Below are 22669 nucleotides of genomic sequence, written 5' to 3'. Positions count from 1 at the left end.
GTGAGAGTAGGAGTTAGTATACAGAGGTGGGTTTTTAGGGAAAAAAATGAGGGCGCCTGTGTCTTCTTTAATGCATCTAAATAAGCCATTTCAAGGAGAGGACACAGCCTTTTGAAAACAGCTTTCCTTTTTTTAAGAATAGGCAAATTTGTCTATGGTGTTGTTAAACATGTAGTTATTTTTTAAGCAATGGTAAGTTCAATTTTTATTTGACAAATGACACAGTTTCAAAATTACTGCTTTATTAAAAGCGGGGTATTCAAAATGAGTTAATTATTGAAAAACCCAATATTTATAAGCTATATAAAATATATTAATTAGGTGTCGCAACAGTCCGTTAAGAACTAGGGCCTAGTGACTTACAACTTTCAACCATTCTTGTGTGCGAGTACTGTTGTCAGGGATGGAGGGGACCTACAGTTTTAAGCCAAATCCGAACGGCCAATTTGAGAAAGCACTTTTCATGACTAGAATTACCCTAGGAGGATTTGTCAATTCCTTGCGAGAGGCAGTATCCGTGAAAAAAACTTTAGATATCACAGGTAGGGATCGAACCCAAGACCTCTGGCATCACGGTCATGCCACGGGTACAACGTTTATAAGCTATATATTTACAAATAAAGCAAACTTTAAGAACTTGAAAAAAGACATTCATGTTGATTGGACAACCTGATGAACGAATTGGTTGCGTGTAATCTTTTGTTTTGTTTTATAATCTGCATTAGTGAATTTAAAATTAATTTTTTTTGTTGAATCAGCTGTTCTGTCAGATCCCCACTTACACTAGAAATTCTTGGCCAACTTTGGATTTCTCTTTCGATATCCCAGCTGTGCTATTCCTCGTAAAACACTTACAGGTACCCTACCTGCTTGAGATTGAACCATTGCTAATGGATTGATGAAGAGTGACTTCTTAAAATTTTTAATAAGAGCTTATATGTCAAAATTGACAATTGTGTAGGTAAATCTGGAGAAAAATGACAGTCCAACATTTTGCAAGCAAATTTATTTTGAAGTATTTTAAAGATGAACAAATCATTTCAACAGAACCATTTTCAATTTGCATAAATCTGAACATTCCTTATTTCGTTGGTGAATTCCATCAACAATTGTCAACAATAATTGATAGCTGTCATTTTAGAAAGGCATTCTCGCATAACAACTATCTTCTCCCGGCGCGCGCTTATTTTATTTTCAAAACACCTGTGACTGAATCTTTTAGTTTTTTAAACATTTAAAGCAATTTTCTCTAATTTACAAACAATAATTAATATAATTTCTTACAACTTACTCAATACGCAAATATTCAATTACCAAACATGACAAATTCAAATGAAAACACAACAACAGCTGCGAATCAACAAAAAGCCATTGAAAAAGCAGCTCGCTCTAAAAATCCCCTCGAAACTCAACCAGATGCATTCAAATATTCCAGTTCAAATGGTGACTACACTCTCTATTGTAAGAACAAATCAGACATGGATGCGAAAACCCTCAAATGGGCCTTCAAGCTGGCCGAAAAGAATGTCGGACCATTCTACAAAGAATCAACTATGGGTTGGCAACCAAAAATCAAACAAAACGATTTAAACAAAAACTGGGCCAGGTATTTGGTGGCTCTGGACAAGTCGAAGAATCCCGTCGCCTATGCCATGTTCCGCTTTGATCTTGACTATGGAAATGCTGTCTTATATTGGTAAGGTTCTTCACAATCGATGGTCTATTGGCTTGATACTTATTTGATGTTTCTCTTTAGTTATGAAATGCAAATCGAGAAATCCTTCCAACGACAAGGTTTGGGAAAATTCATGATGACTGCTTTGGAAAATTGTGCTAAGCACTGGGAAATGGAAAAGGTTGTTTTGACGGTGCTAAAAAACAACCCAATTGCTGCGGAATTCTTCCGTAAAATTGGTTTTGTTCTCGACGAAACTTCTCCAGATATCCTGGAGAAGGCTGAATATGAAATCCTAAGTAAACAAATAAGATAGATCAAGCTTAAAATAAGTATAATGTTATATGTTTTTTATTATTATTAAACTTTTATTTTAAAATACATAAATACGCATAAAGTAAGCACCGTAAATTATTGTTTTAAAGTAACTTCTTTGCTTGGGATTCCATGAAATTCGCAGCTCGAATGTCCTTTGCACTTAAACCGCCAACATCGTGGGTAGACATTGTAACTTGGACCTTATTATAAACATTGAACCATTCGGGATGATGATTTGTTTTCTCTGCCAGCAGAGCAACAGCTGTCATGAAGCTGAAAGCTTGAGTAAAATCAGCGAATAGGAACTCCTTGTAAATGGCATCACGCCCGGCAACCATCGACCAGCCAGCATCTAGGAGAGGTAGGAGTGTGGATACTCGTTCGGCTTCAGTTAGTTTTGTCTGCAATTTGAATAATATGGAACCAGATTAAGTTTATGTATGTAAAAGAAAATTAAGAAGTTAGAGCAGACTTTCTGATTCTTGAACTAGATTTTTAAAGCATTTTTGAGAGTTTAGCTTTGTGCAATTTTTTGATGCAGTTGAATAATTTTTAAGTGTCTCATTCGGAAGTTGTTTTAAAACATTTCCCATGACTTAAGATTCCATTACATTTACTTCTAAACTTCAAGTTCCTACGTCACGCTTCAAAGCAAAAAGAAGAACAGAACCGAATTAAAAGCAAAATGTGATTAAATATTTTCACTTTCTAAGTACCTACGCAATCATTTCTGAATGTGATATTAATGAACAATAAATAATAAAATCACCAAAGGTTATCAAAAAAACCATTGACCCTCCCATGACTAAAATCATTCCAAAAAGCAAACCCCTACAAAATGCACTTTATTCAGGTATCTACCTCCTTTTCTTCAGAACACAAAAACTGTATACATATTCAACAAGTAATTTTGATATTTTATTAAAATATAAATCAATTAAACCAGTTTGCGATTTTGGCGAGGAGTGAGACGTTAAGATACTTACCATTTTTTTCTTCTTTGGCTGGACAGCTGCTGTTGTAGTTGATGTTCCAAGGTGACGTGTTGAACTGAATCTGAAAGTAATTCAATAATAATTTAAAGCTTTTAATTCAAAGAAATATCTCGGCTTTGATCTCTAATGTTGTACTTGTACTGTATTCACTTTATACCTACATACTTACCCCCTCTGCCAGGGAATTGGTCTGGTAAAACCAGTAACCGGGAGTGATGATGATGATTTGGTTGGAAGGGATTGTCGAAAGGAGAGGGAGGTGTTTTTTTCAATGCGATTGTGCGTTGAAATAAAAGAAATTTGTAACTTTTTACATAGTTGTATATTTTGTGAAGTTAATTTGGGAACTTTTCTTAAGAATATTAAACTCATGATAATGTGTAATTAGATTTTATTTGTTATTTTTAGAAATTTTCTAAAAATTACTTTTGTGTTTTGTCACTTTTTTGTTTACTTTTTTGACAGTAGTTTGTATTTGTTGTATTATGGATTGTATTTTGTGGAACGTATACATTTGAAAAAGGCTAGTTCCACGAAAAAAATCTCCGAGCGATTACATTTGTTTGCTTAGCAGAAAATAATCGCAATGTGAACACGTCTAAACACATAAGTTGAAAGATAATGCCGGAAGTGTGGCAGCTATAGCAAATTTGGGTAAAACAAGTGTCAGTTACATTTTAGATTTTTCAATGGAAACCCAAATGACTAATTTAAGGATTAAAATTACACTGGTAAATAAGGTTATCAATCAACCTATCACGTTCCTCAAGTTCTTGAGTACGTACAACCTTTCATAATTGAAACAAATAGTTGTAAGATTTCTTCTGCGATACATAAGCCTTTATAAAACATTGGAAACCATCAAGGTATTACATTCAAAATAGAGTCAAATGAAGACCTATAAGTCATTCCATAACTTATACCAAATTACAAGAACTAAAAGTAAACTGTATATAAAATATAAAGATTTGTGTTTTGTACATTGTACAATACCTTTTTAAGAACTACATTGCGATGTAACCTAGTCTTATTTATTTTCAGAGGGCATATTTTAATGATGTAATCTGATAGAAAAATTATGTGGTGAGATTTCAAATCAGGATAACCAAATTTTTATGAAAAAGTATTGTGCAAGCCACAAAATAAAATATAATTTTGTTGAACGCTTACTTGAGGTGGCACTACAGTACGGGGCGGACCTGGGCCTCAACCAACATGCGTCTCTAGCCAGCTCGGTTCCGAACTAGCTTTCTCCAGTTTCTCACACCAAGTTGGTTGAGGTCCTCTCTCACCTGGGTGCGCCACCTGAGTCGCGGTCTTCCTCTACTGCGACGTCCCTCGGGATTGAATTCGAAGACCTTCCGGGCTGGATTGTTGATGTCCATTCGCTCTACAGGACCTAGCCATCTAAGCCGTTGGACTTTAATTCTGCTAACTAGGCCAGTGTGGCTGTACAGCCCTTACAGTTCATCGCTATATCTTCTCCTCCATTCTCCATCTATGCGTACGTGACCAAAAATAACCCCTAGAATTTTTGTCTCGAAGCATCCTAGGACGCTCTCATCTTTCTTTGACAGGATCTAGGCCTCAGCGCCATAAATGCGAACCGGGATGATGAGTGTCTTATAGATGGTCGATAGAGGATTTTACATCTCAGTTGCCTTCTTAGTCCAAAGAAGAATCGATTTGCAAGAGTTATTCTTCGTTTGATTTCAGCGCTGGTGTCGTTGTCTGTATTAATAGCGGTGCCTCGGTAGACAAAGTCCTTAACTACCTCAAAATTATAGCTTCCATTGTGACGTTTCATCTAAGACGTCGTTGTTCAGTGTCCTTTTTTGATGAGAGCATATACTTGGTCTTGCCCTCATTGACCACTAAACCCATCTTCTCCGCTTCCGTCGCAATGGTCAAAAACGCTCCACTGACATCACTCTTTGATCTCCCAATTATGTCAATATCATCTGCGTATCCGAGTTATTGGGTGGACCTTTGGAAGATTGTGCCTCTAGTGTTGACGGTTGAGTTTTGCACAATTCTTTCCAGAACGATGTTGAAGAAGGCGCATGACAGTGCATCGACTTGTCTAAAAACTTTTTTGACATCAAATGCATCGGTGAGATCTTTTCCGACCTTGATAGAGCAGCGTGCATTCTCCATCGCCATTCTTCACAATCGGATAAGTTTGACAGGGATGCCAAAACTAGAATTTGCTCTGTCTCTTCCCTATAGATGCTGTCATATGCGGCTTTAGAATCGATAAGGAGATGGTGGGTATCGATTTGAAGCTCCTGGGTTTTTTCCAAGATCTGCCGTAGTGTGAATATTTGGTCGATAGTGGACTTTCCTGGTCTGAACCCACACTGATAAGGACCAACCAGGTTGTTGACGAACGGGTTCAGACGTTCACAAAATACGGCAGAGAGGATCTTATACGCAATGTTAAGGAGACTGATACCTCTGTAGTTGGCGCAATTTAGAGGATCTCCTTTCTTATGTATCGGGCATACTATGCTGAAATTCCACTCGTGGGGCATGCTTTCTTTCGACCATATTTTGCAGATGAGTTGGTGCATGCTCCCTACGAAGTCTCCGCCGGTATCGATGCCGTCATCTCCAACAGCTTTGTTTAGATATAGCTTTCTTCACTTCGTCAAGGTCGGGTAGGCGGAATTGTTGATCTGCGTCGCCGAGGTTAAGTGGTTCTATCACCCTAACAGCGGAATTCGGTTCGTCATCGCCGTTATATAATTTGGAGAAGTGATCTTTCCATATTCTCAGCATCGACTGTGGTTCTACTACGATGTTCCCTTGATAATCTTTACAGGCTTCGGTTCGTGGCTGATACCCTTGGGAGGTTTTTTACCTTTTTTAACCTCATTCCTGTTGTGACATCCCTCTATCTTGTCGATCGCGCGCTTCTCATTCTCTCTTTATTTCCATCTAGGAAGCCGATGTTCCTTTCTCCTCTTCTGCTCGTAGAGCTCGCGAGCAGCTCTAGTCTTTTTGTGCAGCGCCGCGCCGTTTTGTATGCCTCTTGTTTCGCTGCGTGCGCTTGCCGGCATTCGTCGTCAAACCAGGGGTTTCGCTGTGGTGGCCGTGTGAAACCTAGCACTATGCAGGCAGCATAGGACTCCTTAAGACGATATTAGAAACTTGATCGGAAAAATACATGGCAGTCTCTTGCGATTGTAGCCGTCTAACGTCGAATCTTCTCACAGTACTTCCTTGTTGGATCGGGATATCCGTAGCCGCACCTTGGCTACAACGAGGTAGTGGTCCGAGTCAATGTTGGTCTCACGGAATGTTCGGATATCCTGTATACTGGAGAAGTGTCGTTCGTTGATCGCAATGTGGTCAATCTGGTTGATAGCCAGGGCACTGCTCATATGTCTTGTCCAAGAGCTCGAAGAATATGTATTTGGTGTCTTCATATTTCTCCTCTGTTGGGCCATGCGCGCATATTAGGCTTATGTTGGCGAATTTAGCCTTGATGCGGATTGACGTGATGCGCTCGCTCACACTGTTGAAACTCAAGACTTTTTGCCTGAGTCTAGTTTCAACAACAAATCCACACCCAAATAGACGCTGTCTTTGTTCTTGGTAGCAGTCGCCGTAGTATATATCGCAGTTTATGGCTTCCGCTAATTGTTCGGCTGCACGTGGTCTGTTAAGGGACCTAACATTCCACGTACAGATCCGAAGTCCGTTGTCCTTATTTCGTTTGCTTGGGTTGTCAACAGTGAATCCGTCCGTATCCGAGGCTTGTTGGTGCTTCGCAACTAAAGTATTTTTTAAGGTGCGTGTCCATTTGAGAGTTCTTCTGCTAGTTAACTCTCGATAGCAACTCTCGGGAGACTGTCCATTTGAGAGCCAAATTTAAGAAATTTTGCTATCGCGAGCTCTCTGGTAGAATATTGAGAGTTTTCTTGCTGAGAGTACTCTCATAACCGTGTCCACTTTATAGATTTCTTCTGCTAGCATATTATCAGTTGGCCATGTATTCTTACAAGCAAAGGGTTGCAGCTGCTTTAATTATCAACACTGCTCTAAAAAAACGAAAAATAATTAAAAAAAAATGTTGGGTCAAACCGTGGGTAGATCGTCGTAACCAATTCGGTGCGGGGTCTGCTCTTTCAAGAGAGCTTCAAATTGAAGATCCTCAACAATTTCGAAATTTTTGCCGATTGTCAGCTGGTCAAATTGAATTTTTGATTCAAAACGTTGGACCCATAATTTTTAAAAAAGATACCCAGTTAAGGGAAGCCATACCAGTACGCGAGCGTATACTGGTAACACTTAGATTTTTAGCATCCGGTAAGCATAATGAATCGCAAATTTCGAAGGAAAAGCTAAAAGTTAATTGTATAATCTGTGCAGGTGATTCATACGGCAGCCTTCAGTACCTTTTTTGGATTCCAGTGTGTACAATAGGAAGAATTGTGAGAGATGTCTGTCCAGCCATTTTCAACAGTTTAAAAGACAAGTTTTTGAAGGTAAAAACGAAAAAAATTTATTCTCAACTCAAATTTATATGAACAAAATACATAGTTTCAAGATAAAGTTATTTTTTTTAAATTTCTCGAATTCAACGTGTGTTATATATTCTCCTGAAGTTTTATTTGATTGTCCTCCTGATAAGTTAACGTTCGAAAAGTTTAATTGACCAGAAACAGATGATGTAGAATCATCATTTGTTTTAGAATACTGAAAGCTTGTAGAAGGTTGTGAAAGTGAGTCATCATCGTCAGCTATACGAACTATAGCCTTGCGAATTTCACTTTTGAGCTTTCGTTTATTAAAATCAAACTTTAGGCTACGTAATTCTTGAGCAACATATTCCCCAAAAATATCATGCTCATCCGGTTCCCTTTTTAAAATTTTTAAGGCCGCTTTGAGAGAATCTTCATCATCTGCTTCAGCTCTCCTTTTTTTTTGTTTTCCTTTCGGATCACTCTTTTTTATGATTTCCACCGTTTTCAGTGATTCAGATGTATTCTCAGTTGTAACTGTAGTAGGCACATCATTTTTACAGTTCGTTTCTTTATTCTGAAAAATGAAATGTCATATTAAATAAAATTTTGTTGAAATTCCTAATTAATATACATATGTACATATGTATGTATACAATGTACAATGTATGTACATTGTACATATGTATGTGCAAGAACATGCGAACTTAGTTTTAATAAGTTTTTTTTTCTTCAATTTGTCAATACTCTTTTTAGTTTCCACAAAATGAGAGAGATTGGTTGAATAATGCGGCAGACTATGAAAGTCGTTGGAATTTCCCTCATTGCATTGGGAGTTTGGATGGAAAGCACGTGGTAATGGAAGCTCCAGATAACAGTGGAAGCCTTTATTATAATTATAAAGGTAGCCATAGCATCGTTTTGATGGCAGTTGTTGATGCGAATTACAAATTCACATATGTCGATGTTGGATGTAACGGGCGCATCTCTGATGGAGGAGTATTTTTTAATACATCTTTGCACAGTGGATTAATAGAAAACACTATAGTTGTGCCAGATAAAAAACCTCTTCCTGGTAGAACTAACCCAGTGCCGTATTGTTTTGTGGCTGATGATGCGTTCGCGATGACAAACTTTATATTAAAGCCCTATCCATTTCGCAACCAACCAGCACCTGAACGTATTTTCAACTACCGGCTGAGCAGGGCTCGAAGGATAGTTGAAAATGCCTTCGGAATTTGTGCAAATCGGTTTAGGGTTCTTAGGAAACCGATGAACCTAAGTCCAGAACGAGCAAGAGATGTGGTTATGGCTATCTGTACCCTGCACAATTTCTTGTTATCTCAAAACGAACCCTACTACCTGAGCATGGGCATGGTTGATTCTGAACAACCAGAAACTCGTGATTTGCTCTATGGAAGCTGGCGTTTAGAGAATAGTGAGGAAAATTCGTTTTTTAATCTGGAAAATGGCACAAGGCACAACTATAGTGTTTCTCAAAAAGATGTTAGGGACGAATTCAAACATTATTTTTTGACTCCAGAAGGTGAAGTTCCATGGCAGTACAGACACATAACAATGAATAACTAAAAAATTAAAGAGGTACTTACCAGATTTGAGATAGTTTCAGAAGGCGTTAAAAATGGAATAAGAAACTGCAGAGCCCGAAAATAGGGCCACTTACTGCTATATAATTCGTCAGTTCCTGCTCCACTTTTTCTTTTTTTACTTTTTTTAATTCTTGGGACATCTGTAACATTTTTGTCACGATTATAAAAAATATTTTAAAAATAAAAATGAATATCACCTGGTTTCTTAAGTTATGAAGCTTTCTTTTTATTTCATCTTCAAAACACGAGAACTGTTTCGCAAATTCAGTTAAAACTACGCTTTTTTATTTCTATCGCGAAATGATTTATCTGAAGTTTTCCACAATATTTCAACTGACTCATATTTTTCAATGAGTTGATTGGTTTCCTCCAATGTCCACTGCTTTGCCATGTTAACTCTCGAGAGCTACTCGCAAAATACGAACTGTGTTGGTATTCCGCGTGCTTATCTCGGATAGTGGTAAGCACATGTGTCCACTTGCGAGTGACTCTCAAAAAAGTCGAATGTCGAGAGTAGTTTATCAACTCTCCGCGAGCTACTCTCCAGACTATGTCCATTTGCGAGATCGCTCTCGAGAGCAGCTTGAGAGCGACTCTCAGCACGTTTACTCTCAAATGGACACGCACCTTTACGTGAGCAGGAAGTCATCCCGACGCACGGCACAACCCCCAACCTTGAGGGCCAGATCCTTAGTATAACTCCAAGGACGGGGCGTCGGATAAACCGCTCTTTACAGGCCTGGGCTCCGAATGTGTCCAAGAAGCCCTATAAGGTGTTCACTAAGTAGTTCAACCTTACTGCAACTGTAGACGCCACCCCTGATTCCATCTTGAGAATTCGTCCGCTGCCGTCTGGATAAATAGAGGTGCCTTAGTGGAAACACCTGTCCCCCTCTCTAGTTTGCTGCCCCCAACAACTTTCCACTGGGGTTAGAGTGCAATCTCCTGGTGAGGTACTAGGCACCCGATGTTCATCGCGGGGAGGTGGGGGTAGGACTTGATAGACAGAGGTGGGTTTTGAGAACATCATTTGAATATCTACATATTATGTACCTTTTTTAAAAAGTCATTAATAAATAATTGTTACTCAAAAACTTGTTTTGTTCTTATTTTTTCCCTCAAAAATTTCGAACCATTTATTATTTCGAGCTCTCAATAATTTTAATTAAAATATTGTATAATTTAATTTTAGTAAAATATTTTTGTTTTGTTTATGTTTCCAAATTTTACTTACGTCAATTCATTGCTGGATTTTTGACATAGAATGTAGTAGACATTGTAATAGAAGGCTAATTAGAAAAAGACGTGTTCATTTTGGTTATTAGTATACACGCTGTTAAAATTTAACTCAACGATACCTAAACGTGTGTTTAGTGATTTATTATTGGTAAGGCTCAATGTAAACGTTCAAACTGTATAATTAAAAAGAGGCTGGAATGCACCCACACTGATAACTCCCCATCCCGTCTGTTTACTTGTCTTGCTTGAAAGTTTGTTGGTTTTCGTGTTGGTTTAAAGAAGTTGTGGTACCCGTGGCATGATGGTTAGTGCGTTGGACTGTCATGCTAGAGGTCTTGGGTTCGATCCCTACCTATGCCATCTAAAGTCTTTTCACGGGTACTACCTCTTGCGAGGAATTGACAAATTCTCCAAGCGTCGCTATTGTCATGAAAAAGTGCTTTCTCAAAATAAGCCGTTCGGAATCGGCATATAAACAGTAGGTCCCCTCTATTCCTGACAACATTACTCGCACACAGGAATGGTTGAGAGTTGTAAGTCACTAGGCCTTGGTTCTCAACGGACTGTCGTGCCACCCAATTTATTTTTTTATTAAAGAAGTTGTCAGTTAAATTATTTTTAAAGATTTTAAAATTACCAACTACATTTGTCATATAAGTAAATAGTTTAGTCTGAAAATCTAGTTTTGTTAAATAGATTTTTAGTCGAAATCAAATGTTTACCAATTTTAGTAGCATTTCTTAAATATTCACAAGTTGGATGCATGAAATTAATTTAAGAGATATCAAGAACCGAACATTAAATAAAAAAACTATCAATTCGAATTTTTCTTAAAATTTTACCAGATGTTAAAAACGTTATTTTTCGTTGCACAAAATTGTTTTGGAGATGAAATCATATTTTAGTCGTAAAATTTTCGAGGTGACACTTTTTTTCAGTTTTTTTTTATTTATAAAAAAACCGTTAATCGGATTTTCTTTCAAAAATATAATTGTTTTGTAGCACGTTACAATATGTAATATAAAATTTAATTCAAGTCTCTAGCGTCATTGGTTCATGAGATATTTAGGTTTAACCAAAGTGTTCACCTCTTTTTTTAAACTGCTATGATAAAAAAAACTTTCTGCATCTTTCTGCCTTATTATCTGTATCCAAAAATGTATTTGAAGTGGATATATCTTCTGGTTTTTGAGCTATGGACGACGAAAAAATACATCGCTAACGTACGGACGGACGTACAGAGGTACGAATGTACGTACACACGCACGCACACCCATCCCTTTAAAAATCTTTTATTTTGGCTCTAGGGACCTTGAAAAGTCGTGAAATGTCAACATTTTCAATTCTACTAATCAGACCGTTTACAATAACTTTCTATGGGAAGTAAATTAAATAACATTTTTTCAGCTCAAAATTTTTGTTTTTAATGAATTTTTGGACCAATTTGATTTGAATGATCTCGGACGTGGAACAAGTTTTAGATTTCCTATTTGGAAAAGGAGGCAGGGCTGCATTTGTTTGTAAATTTTTCATACTAAAAACCAATATTAAGAAACGAATCTCTGGAACAGTTAAGAAGAGCCTCAGAACAATTGGGAACAAGTTTTGGAATTTTGAATTTCGAAACAGGGAGGCCAGAATATGGTTAACAGAATGGTACACTGTTAAGTTTGGCCTTAATATCTTTGTTTTTGAACATATTTGAATTAAACTTTGGACAATCTGATCTGAGTGATTATTCATATACAAATATTTTTAAATTCGCGTGTTTGGAAAGGGGGGGTTGGGGATGTTTTTTTGAATGTAGGCATGATCATTATTAATTTCATAAAGTCGGAATCTTAAAGACATTTTGTTCTTTGCTGAAAGAATACAGCTTTGGCTGTTTGGAACAATGTTCAGGGGGGCTAGGTCAAAAACAGTTTTGGGGTCTAAAACCCCCACTTTAGCGTACTTTTCAAAAAAAAATTGTAACAATGAGAAAAAACCGGGAACAACCTGGAACAACTTTCCAAAATTGGAAAATCGAAAAAAGGGGGGCTAACTTAACGCACTCTATATCTTTTGGTATAAAGCTATTTTATCTGGCAAAATGCTCTTAAAGAATCAAGGGTCTGTTTTCTCGCACTCTCGGGACCTAGGGCCTTGCAATTTACAACTCTCATCCGATTGTACGTGGGAGTAATGAGTCAAGTGCAAAGAAAATTTGTATTAGTATCTTTTTCTACCAAAGAGTATCAAAATAGGAATAAATAGAGACAAATTTAAAAATAGAGAACTTTAAAAAAAGTTAAATTTGTTCCTAAAATAAATAATAAATAAATAAACTAGCTGACCCGACTAACGTTGTGTTGTCATATAAATAATTTCTAATGAATATTTTATTAGAAATAAATAAATAACTTATTTTAAGTTTGCAAGGATGTGGTAACGGTGACAAAATATTAAAATACGAAATAAAATTACCAGAGATCCAATCTTAAGTTGTAAATTATGCGGTGTATCTTGAGATTTAATTTGTTCACATCTACATTTGCTGAAATTGCTATTTCTGCGGGCCACTCATGATTTGTATATTGTCTGTGTGCATCGGGAATTATCTGGTCAATGAGATCATTTTGTGAATCAATAATCGTGCAGAAATCGACAGGTAAATTTATGCATCCAGTTCCATCTGTATATAGTAACTTTTTCGCCACCTATATCTAACAGTTGTTTTGAGAATGCTTAAGCGGATAGATCTTGAAACATTTAAACACGCATATTTACTTTCAGTTGTACTTTTTCAAATTACGCCTCAGTGGCGATGATGATGGCATGCGTTGATCTCATCAGCGTACTTTGAACGCGGACCAACGGGAAGTGTATGTCTGAAATCACCTAAAAAGAGTAACAGAGTGCTGCCAAATAGTCTATCGTTCTTTTTTATCTTGCAATGTCCTGTTAAATGTTTGTGGGCATAGTGCATCCCAGTTGATAATTTTACCACTTCTAGGTTATTTTGAATATTTAGTGGCAGTTTAAATACTGAAGGAACTGAGCTGCCTCCATCCAATAAAGTTGCAGCAATGCCAGAAGATGGAACAGCCAATTAGATACCATTATTTCAGTAAGAATTGGCCAAATAAGGAATGTTTTATAAGTTCCATTTGGTGCATCCAAAAAAAAAAGAACCCATCTTTTCCTGCCGAAACTGCTGGCATGATGTGGTCATAAATGGTTCTTTGACTTCATTCATTATTGGGACATTGCGAGTGACTTTCGCTGACATTTCTACAGTATTGTATTGTAGTTCGCTATTCAATTCAGTGTCTATCAAATGATAATGAAGAGATCCTCAATAGCAATCAATGCTTCATTGTTTGATCGTTGCACCGTGTACGATGTTGATGCAATTAAACCATAGTACTTTGCAATATAAAAAATAAATAAAAACCTATTCTCTGACCTAACGAATGTATATGGAAAATTTCATTGAAATTGGTTAAGTCGTTTCGGAGGCAACTAACACTGTGACAGGAAAATTTGATGTATTTGAATATTGTTATTGTAGTTTTACAAAATATTACAAATTAAATTTTTTACTAATTTGAACTAAGTTTTTATAAGATTTTTGTATCCAGAAATTGATGATGCTGGTTTTCAAAAAATAATAAATCCTGTCTGAAATGGGTTTTGATTAACGTTTTATATTATATTCATGAATAATTAATTCATATGACAAATACAAACTTACAAGTACCTATCTACCAACATGATGTTATTAATGTTTTTTATAATAGGTATGTGAACCGCTACCCAATTATAACTTTTTTAATCGACGACCTTGCCATTTGCAAAACATAAGCATAACCTTTAATGTTCTTCAGGTGTACCAAACCAGATTCCTTAAACACTGAAAACTATACATTTAATTAAATTACAACCAATAAATTCGTGTAGACAGGACACGTTGTTCTAAAATGACCATTTCAAAACGAGATCCCGGGCTTTAACTTCTGAATTTCACTTTGAATTTGGAATAAGTATGATAAATAAATCTGGTGGCGCTAGTGGCTTACAACTCTCTACTTAATGTGTGTTCAAAATGGAAAGGGCCTACAGTTTTTATGCCGAATCCTATCTGTTAATTTGGGAAGCAGTTGACGAGTTATGATGAGTGTTTGAAAATTCCTCACAAGAAGGAGAATCCGTGAAAAAAGTTAAAGGTGGTACAGGTAACTCAGAAATTTGGAATGTCAGTCCTATGCACTAACCATACCGCCACACTGGTTCTACGTGACATAAGTAACGATTTAAAAAAATAACGTATAAAAACTATTTAAATTCTCCAAGACTAAGGTACTGAATAAAATGTATCATTAACCTTCAAAAAATGATTCTTTTCCTTTTGTACAATTATCAATGAGAATGAAAAAACAATGAAAGTTGAATCTCATCCTTTTAAACAACCTGTCTCCATAACCAATAAAGTTCCCATCGTTTAAACTTCATATTCTTAAGGGCGCGTTTAGAATTTCTCAACACTTCATCAAACCCAACTGTTAGCCAAGCGACCGAGAAAAGTGTTTACACACGATGTCATAAGATATCCCACGTTGCATGTACATTATATTCCTCATCATCATACCGAACCGATTCAATGAATTTTGAAGCAAGAAAAAATTGCAGACATTTCATTATCTCGATACAAACCGAATTTATAAAATTGAAACTTGATCTTCACTATATAGACGCGACCGACAACGGCGACGCCCGATGACGAGGGACGGGCCTACTAATGGGATCGATGTGCTTGCTAAATTGTCAAAGATTGCACATACAAAATAAAGACCATGAAGAGGTCGAAAGTATTTGATCTCTATATAATTTCAAGCTGGATTAGACAGAGACCTAGACCTGTCAAAATTTCGTATTTTATTTTTGGAGGTGTGGATAATAAATTTGAGAAGTTGATTCTACTGAGTCAAAAGTTAAGTGGTGCATCAAGTGTTGCTTAAAGCAATATTCACATGAGCACGACCAACGAATGAACGAATATTCGTCGACTATGACATTTATTTTACTTGAGAGTTTTTAATTCGTCAAATGAATCCACGACCGAACACCATTCACCACCGAAACTAAAACAAGCATGATTTTGTTTAGGTTAAGTACGTGCGATTATATTATTCGTTGCAAGTGTGGATAATGTGGAAAGCGAATAAAGTTTGACAGTTCGTATCAACTACAATTTTTTTCGCGACGAATAAATATGTTTTCTTGAATTTATTAATATATGATATTGAAAAGTAAAAGTATGCATCATAAATCAAATAGAAACTATATTGCAATCGTTTTGTTAAAAATTTGTGTGGAAATATGTCTTCAAACGTATATAAACTCACATTTTGTAATTCTCGTTGGTGGCGCTCATGTGAATACTGCTTAATATGTCAAATCAATTTCAGTTCTGACTTCTTACCACTATCTTAAAACACCCTGACATTTACATATCTGAACTTAAATACAAAATAAAATCAATCAAATTTGCCCCATGGAATACAAAAACAGGTGAAATTTGTGGTTTGACAGCTCATTGATTTATTTTACTCGTGAAAATTCCGATGAGCAACTCAATTTGACGTTTCTTCATTTTATCTCTATTTCCTTTAAAAACAGGAGCGAAATGAAATGATGAAATGGGTAAGTGATTGGCGTCAAAAGATTTAAATTAAGTGAGTTTAAGAAGTTCATTAATTTAAACCAGTCCAAGAAGTTCAAAATTTCCTTTTCCTCAGCTTTTGACAATAAAACAAAATTTAGACATTTTGTTGAGGAATTTTATTCAGGATGTCTGAGATGACTGACATTTTTTTCTGAATATGCCTTTTCTTTGTATTTGGTTCAAAAGTAATTTTAATATTTTTTTTACGAAACCAAAACATGCCCTAGAGACGGTCCCTTAACCACAATTTAAAATTCAGAACAAAACAGGTATCCTAACCACGTCTTCGACACCCAGACTATCGATGGCGGCGGTGGCATCACACCGGTTCGGTGGCGGTATGGATGAAACTTAAAAGTGCGTAAATAAACAAAGTTATCCTCTTTGCTCTTCCATATGTTCAGCTCATGTATGAAGTTCTGGTTTCAAAAAAAAAAACATATGCCAAGATCTATAAAAGGGCTACAACTTCTTTGAAGACTCGTAATTGTTCCGAGACATTCAAAGCGTAAGAATTGTGCGGGCATTTTCAATAAAATCAAAAACATAATAAATTAACTAAAGAAAAAGGTCTGCAAGCTTTTTAAGCCTATTCAAGGGATAACATCACATAAAGTTCTATTATTTTAGATGGAATCAACATTGAAAATATTTGCTGCTGTTGCTGCTCTTCAACTAGTTTCGGCTGGACTTGCACCACTGGTCCTGCCAGCAACAACTCTCCTTAGAACTCCACAATATGATTCGGCGATAATTCAATCGGACAGAGTTGGAGGAAGCTTTGCTTATAGTACAATTGAAGGTCATTCATATCAAGCTGTTTCACCACTTGTCAGATCGGTGAGTTATTTGATCCGCATTGTCTTGCTCTTTCAGAAAGTTCATTGATCTCTTTCTTTTTGTTTGTTTGTTTTTTCACCAGGCCTATCAACCAGTGGAAATCCGTTACAATTTAAATAGTGTTCCATTGTCTTATGATTCACCAAGCTACTATGTGCCAAGCTATGTTTTCAGTGATGGTGAAAATGGGAGTTCTGCCGGGAGGCCAAGTCAATCCGAAGCTGATTTGGACGATTCCAAACGTACTGAGGAGAATGATACAGTTTCTGTGGAATCGGCTTAGACCTTAGAGTATTGTAGTGCGATGATGCTGTAAAATGCTCATCTTGATTTTTCTTAAGACTTTTTTTTAGTGTAGTTGAAGTAAATAAAATGGTTTGGAAGAGGTTTCTGTGTAGAACTGTTTGTTTCGTAAAAGATAACTTGTAACATCCGTTGCACGTACAAAAATGGATTCATAAAATTATAGAAACCAACAAATGTACGCTATAAACTATTGTTTGTGATTTTCACTCAAAACTGTCAATCATGAAGGACAGACTTCAAATTTCGGTGGATTAGAGATGCTACAGAATAAATAGTTTGTATAAATGGTTGCTTACAATAGAACTGGAATATTTATATTATAAACTATCATGGGACACAACTGTGTGTTCTTTTTGATTGTTGTGTCAAAAAAGTTATTAATGACATCTAATGTGAAAAATACAACGATCGCCATGTCACAAATCTGCGATTTACACAATTAAATTCGTGATCTAATTTGACATATTTACATCTGAGGGTTTTTAACCTTTTTCTCATTTAAGGCCACTCATTTTGTATTAAAGCATTTTATCTCCCGCTTATTAAAACAAGACATAATTAAAGTGATCATGAGATTAAATAATAATAGGCCACAAATAATTTAAAGTTTAAACAGAGCTTCATACGGGGAAACGTCAAAATATGTCCTCGAATAAAAAGAGGATGCTTTTGAAATTATTTATAGTAAAGCATCAGTTTATTTTTAGCTTTAATGAGAGCTTGTTTTTCTAAACAAGTCTAATTTTCTCTTGTCAATTCTTCTTAATTTTTAAAATAGTAAATCCACATAAAATAGCGATGAATCATTTTGAAAAGTCATTTATTTAATCTCGTTCATTTTTTTTTTAAAACTATATCCTTAACTTTCCCCATTTTTAATGTCAAAGGAGACAAGGAGTCCAGCAAAGAAACCATCGTGTTAAGGAAGTTAGGTTTGACAGTTGGATATTATCTCAGATAAAGTTTTTGTTCGTTAAGCTTAAAGCCTAGTACATACTTCCTCGTGAAGTGAACGTTCGCCAGTGGAGAAAGTGAACTTTTGACATTGCTCACTGGTACACACTTGTGAGTACACGTTGTGAACATTGTCAAAGCTTCACCAACAGTTCCCGTACATTTTGCACGTGAATTGCCCGTGAACGAAAACTCTCCACTTTGTTCTCCACTCAGCTTCACGAGCAAGTTCACGGGTGAACCAAAAACTGAAATTTGTATGGGTTCACGAGATGGTTCACAAGTATGTACTAGGCTTAAAGGTTAAAGTAACTGTTTTTTAAAATCTGGGAAGCAAATTTAACTGTGGTGTAATAGAGTACGTTATTTTTGCTGAAACAAGTTAAGGTAACGAATAAACTTTAAAGTGGCGACATTTTAAAAATAAAAACCCTGTTTGTTTTTATAACTCAGGAAAAGTTAGGTTAATTTTAAGTACATTTCAAGGACCAAACCTGATATATTGATGTAAAACATCAACATGAACTTACTCGAATGATGTCTTGATAATGTACTTCAGAACGTCTTACAATTTATATCTAAAGGATGGTTAAATTTTAAGGACCGATGTTGAATGTGAACCACACTTAAACGTCAAGTTTTTTTTGCTTTCAATTGTCATTTCAGCCCAACTCAATTTGAATTATAAAAAAACACAATCGATCAACGCGTTTAAGTTATTCAGGCTTATTATGAAAATGGCCGTTGAAATCAAAACGCTTATCGTGCGCTTCGTACTTTTTTTCGGTCAATATTATTGTCGAAATGATCGTATAATGGAAAAAAGCTTGCTAAAATTTGAGCAAATGAGGTCTACAGGACATTTTTTTTATTAACGGGAACTCAAGGTGTTATTAATACTTAGCTATTAGGAAGAACATTAGGATGTTCAAATGGTAGACATGTGCAATTAAGAAGGCACAAGCGCCCACAGGTTTTTCTCAAAACCCACCTCTGTCTATCAACTCTTACTCTCACCTCCCCGTGGTGAGCATTGGGTTCCTAGTATACCTCAACTGGAGATTGGGTTTCAACCCCAGTGGAAAGTTGTTGGTGGCAGAAAACGAGAGAGTGAGGGGGAGGTGTTTCCACTAAGGCACGTCTCCTTATCCAGACGGCAGCGGACGAATTCTCGAGAGGGAATCAACGGTGGCGTCTAAAGTTACAGGGCTTTTACGAGTTATTCGGAGCCCAGGCTTATTAGGAGCGGTTTATCCGGCTCCCCGTCCTTGGAGTTATACTAAGGATCTGGCCCTCCAGGTTGGGAGTTGTGCTGTCGGGATGACTTCCTGACCACGTAAAAACATCATAGTTGCGAAGCTCCAACAAGCCTCGGATACGAACGAATTTACTGTTGACAACCAACGCAAACGGACAACGAACTTCGGATATGCACGTGGAATGTTAGGTCCCTTAAAAGACTACGTGCGGCCGAAGAATTAGCGGAGACCCTGGACTGCTATAAAGCAGACATCACCACCATCCAGGAAATACGATGGATGGGCCGGGCAAAAAGAGGATGAAAAACTGCGATATTTACTATGGCGACTGCTACCATAAAAACCAATAGCGCTTATTTGGATGCGGCTTTTTCATTGGAGCCACACTTAGGCAAGAAGTCTTGATCTATTGGTGCATCAACAAGCACCTCATGACCATACGAATCAAGGCTAAATTCGGCAACAATAGCCTGATATGCGCGCAAGCCCCCACAGAAGAGAAGGATGACAACACCAAAGACATGTTCTTCGAGCTCGTAGACAAAACATATTAGCAGTGTCCTAGCTACGATATTAAAATTGCCCTGGGCGATTTTAATATCAAGCTAGGAAGGGAAGACATCTTTGGTGGAATAATCGGAAAAAACATTTTGCATGACAACACTTCCGACAACGAATTCAGGCTCATAGATTTTGCTGCGGGGCGAAACGTCACGGTAGCCAGTACGCGTTTTCCACACCTAAGCATCCACAAAGGAACATGGAGTTCTCCAGATCAATCTACTGTTAACCAGATTGACCATATTGCGATCGACGACAGACTTCTAGAATTTCCAGCATCATGGATGTCCGAACTTTCTGAGGAGCTAACATGGACTCGGACCACTACCTCGTTGTAGCCACGGTAGCACTTCGGATTTCCAGACCTAAGGCAAAACAGGGAGGTGCTGGGAGAAGGTACAACGTCGAACGGCTACAATCGCAACAGATCGCCAAATCCTTTTCCGACCGAGTTACAAGTAACCTCCCTCGAAGTTCTCTGCCGCCAACAAAATGTATCAAGAACCAGTGGCTGAGGATATGGAACGACCACTTCTGCAGACTGAATAACGGCGACGACAAACCGAATTCCGCTGTTAGACAGGATGATCCATTCAACATAGACGACAATAGCCAACAATCCCGTCCTCCCGACTTAGACGAAGTAAAGATTGCCATATCTAAGCTGAAGTCTAATAAAGCCGGTGGAGCGGATGGCTTGAATGACGAGCTCTTTAAAGCAACTGGAGATAAGTTGGTTAGGAGCATGCACCAACTTATCTGTAAGATATGGTCGGAAGAAAGCATGCCCGATGAATGGAACCTCAGTATTGTTTGCCCGATCCTGAAAAAGGGAGACCCTCTAAACTGCACCAACTATAGAGGTATCAGTCTACTTAACATCACCTATAAAATCTTCTGGACTATGACAAAAGCTGATGAAATCGCCTGGGGTCGGTTCCATAGAAAAGTTCTTCGTGTGATCTACGGTTTCGTATGCATCGAAGGGGTGTGGAGGAGAAGATGGAACGATGTGCTGTACGGGCTGTATAACATCGTAGGCTTAGCCAGAAGGGTAAAAGTCAAACGACTAAGATGGCTGGGTCACATAGAGCGCATGGAAACCATTGCTCTGGCCCGGAAAGTCTTCGGATCCACACCCACATGACAGCGCAGTAGAGGAAGACCGCGGATCAGGTGGCGCACAAGTGAAAAGTGACCTCACCCAACTTGGAGAGCGAACCTGGAGACATCCAGCTAGAGACCGAGCTAGAAGGAGAAGTTTTTTGGGTGAGGCCCTAGTTCATACAAGGCTGTAGCGTCAGCTTAAGTAAGTAAGTATTAAGAGGATTAGGATTAGGATTAAAGGGAAGATACTGATGCACATTGGTCTTAAGGTTTTAAATATCAAAATTATTGGAAAAAAAGAGTTGGGTAAAGCATTCCACATTCGCGATGTGCGTTTAAAAAAAGAATCTCTATACTTGACAGTACGTCCGAGATTGAGCTCAAGGTTAAAGTGATGTGCTTTGAATTGTTACGGTTGAATTGTTTGAGGGAACACTATTTATGAAAATATTGGTAAAAACAATGAAAGACATGAAACATTGCGGCGGTGTTCGAGTGACGTAATTGGTCCATAGTTATATGGAATATCATTTTCAAAGCTCTATTTTATCTCCTGTCCAAAATAGTTGAAATTGTTTTAGGGGCTCCTGCGAGTTATAATCAAGTTTTGGACGAATGAAGGCTTTTTAAATTACAGCCAGATCAGAAGTGGTGAAAAATTTATTTCACCGTCGTCGGAGAAATGCTATGCACCTAGCAGCACTTTTTGCAATATCGAATATGTGATGCGAAAGCCATACTGCCGGTCATTATGAATCTTCAGCGTTTCCATTACCTTGGAAAGAAGGGACGTGATTGCATTTGGACGATAGTTCGAGAGAGAGGAGGATAAGACTTTTTTAGGGACATGCTGTACAAATTTTGGTTTCCATCCGCTCAAAAAAAGACCTTCAGAATTGAAAGATGGAAAAGCTTCGGCAGTAGTTCGACTAGCTTTAAAAAACAACCTCTTCAGAAAAATAGGGGGAATACTATTCGGATTTGTGTTTTTCAAGCTCTTTCAGTACTCTCGAAAATGAAAATATTGTGTGGCTGAAGAGTAGTCCACTTTAACTCGTTTTTTCGTGAGTCTGCCGAAGTGTGAATATTTGGTCGGTAGTGGACTTTCCTGGTCTGAAGCCACACTAATAAGGACCAATTAGGTTGTTGACGTGTGGCTGCAGACGTTCACATAATACAGCAGAGAAGATCTTATATACAATGTTATGGAGACTGATGCCTCTGTCGTCTTGGCGCAATTTAGAAGGTCTCCTTTTGTATGTATCGGGCAAACTATGCTAAGATTCCACTCATCGGGCATCCTTATTTCCGACCATATTTTGCACATGAGTTATTGCATGCTCCCTACTAAGTCATCGCCTGCTGCTTTGAATAGTTCGGCAGCGATGCCGTCAGCTCCAGCAGATTTGTTTGACGTAAGCTTAGATATAGCTAACTTCACTTCGTCAAGGTCGGGTAGGCAGAATTGTTGATCTACGTCGCCGAGGTTGAGTGGTTCTATCTCAGTTACAGCGGAATTCGGTTCGTCATTGCCGTTATATAATTTGGAGAATTGGTCTTTCCATATTTTCAACATAGACTGCGGTTCTACTACGATGTTCCCCTGATCGCCTTTACAGGCTTCGGTTC

At 37.5% G+C, this 22669-nt stretch overlaps 4 protein-coding genes across 4 annotated transcripts; 2 read left to right on the top strand and 2 right to left on the bottom strand.

The window, feature by feature from the left end:
• The first annotated feature begins 1150 nt into the window (after positions 1-1150).
• Positions 1151-2087, top strand: LOC129942699 (N-alpha-acetyltransferase 40). The gene is made up of 2 exons (XM_056051746.1): positions 1151-1696; positions 1757-2087. The coding sequence occupies exons 1-2, from the start codon at positions 1320-1322 to the stop codon at positions 1989-1991; spliced, it is 612 nt and encodes a 203-aa protein (XP_055907721.1). The 5' UTR covers positions 1151-1319; the 3' UTR covers positions 1992-2087.
• On the bottom strand, positions 2005-3435 carry LOC129942700 (pterin-4-alpha-carbinolamine dehydratase). Its single transcript, XM_056051747.1, has 3 exons — positions 3158-3435; positions 2980-3049; positions 2005-2394 (listed from the first exon to the last, which is right to left on the bottom strand). Exons 1-3 carry the CDS (start codon positions 3358-3360, stop codon positions 2095-2097), a joined length of 573 nt encoding a protein of 190 aa, XP_055907722.1. The 5' UTR covers positions 3361-3435; the 3' UTR covers positions 2005-2094.
• Positions 3436-7478: 4043 nt separating this feature from the next.
• LOC129948232 (uncharacterized) lies at positions 7479-9716 on the bottom strand. Its single transcript, XM_056059184.1, has 3 exons — positions 9536-9716; positions 9068-9207; positions 7479-8034 (listed from the first exon to the last, which is right to left on the bottom strand). Exons 1-3 carry the CDS (start codon positions 9714-9716, stop codon positions 7516-7518), a joined length of 840 nt encoding a protein of 279 aa, XP_055915159.1. The 3' UTR covers positions 7479-7515.
• Positions 9717-16426: 6710 nt separating this feature from the next.
• On the top strand, positions 16427-17253 carry LOC129942712 (uncharacterized). The gene is made up of 3 exons (XM_056051757.1): positions 16427-16583; positions 16644-16853; positions 16936-17253. The coding sequence occupies exons 2-3, from the start codon at positions 16644-16646 to the stop codon at positions 17134-17136; spliced, it is 411 nt and encodes a 136-aa protein (XP_055907732.1). The 5' UTR covers positions 16427-16583; the 3' UTR covers positions 17137-17253.
• The last annotated feature ends 5416 nt before the right edge of the window (positions 17254-22669 follow it).

Source organism: Eupeodes corollae, chromosome 1 (assembly GCF_945859685.1).
Source record: "Eupeodes corollae chromosome 1, idEupCoro1.1, whole genome shotgun sequence".
NCBI lineage: Eukaryota > Metazoa > Arthropoda > Insecta > Diptera > Syrphidae > Eupeodes > Eupeodes corollae.
The sequence above is the reverse complement of the archived record's forward strand: the minus strand, read 5'-3'. Positions and strand labels throughout refer to the sequence as shown.

Excerpts from the sequence above, each read along its gene's own strand:
- LOC129942712 (XM_056051757.1), top strand. The coding sequence starts at position 16,644 with ATGGAATCAACATTGAAAATATTTGCTGCTGTTGCTGCTCTTCAACTA. Across the intron at positions 16,854-16,935 it reads TTTCACCACTTGTCAGATCG|GCCTATCAACCAGTGGAAAT; the intron begins GTGAGTTATTTG and ends TTTTTTCACCAG.
- LOC129948232 (XM_056059184.1), bottom strand. The coding sequence starts at position 9,716 with ATGACTTCCTGCTCACGTAAAGGTGCGTGTCCATTTGAGAGTAAACGT. Across the intron at positions 9,208-9,535 it reads TCACTCGCAAGTGGACACAT|ATGTCCCAAGAATTAAAAAA; the intron begins GTGCTTACCACT and ends AAAATGTTACAG. Across the intron at positions 8,035-9,067 it reads CTGAAACTATCTCAAATCTG|AATAAAGAAACGAACTGTAA; the intron begins GTAAGTACCTCT and ends TTCATTTTTCAG.
- LOC129942699 (XM_056051746.1), top strand. The coding sequence starts at position 1,320 with ATGACAAATTCAAATGAAAACACAACAACAGCTGCGAATCAACAAAAA. Across the intron at positions 1,697-1,756 it reads GGAAATGCTGTCTTATATTG|TTATGAAATGCAAATCGAGA; the intron begins GTAAGGTTCTTC and ends GTTTCTCTTTAG.
- LOC129942700 (XM_056051747.1), bottom strand. The coding sequence starts at position 3,360 with ATGAGTTTAATATTCTTAAGAAAAGTTCCCAAATTAACTTCACAAAAT. Across the intron at positions 3,050-3,157 it reads CCAATTCCCTGGCAGAGGGG|ATTCAGTTCAACACGTCACC; the intron begins GTAAGTATGTAG and ends AATTACTTTCAG. Across the intron at positions 2,395-2,979 it reads AGCCAAAGAAGAAAAAAATG|ACAAAACTAACTGAAGCCGA; the intron begins GTAAGTATCTTA and ends TTCAAATTGCAG.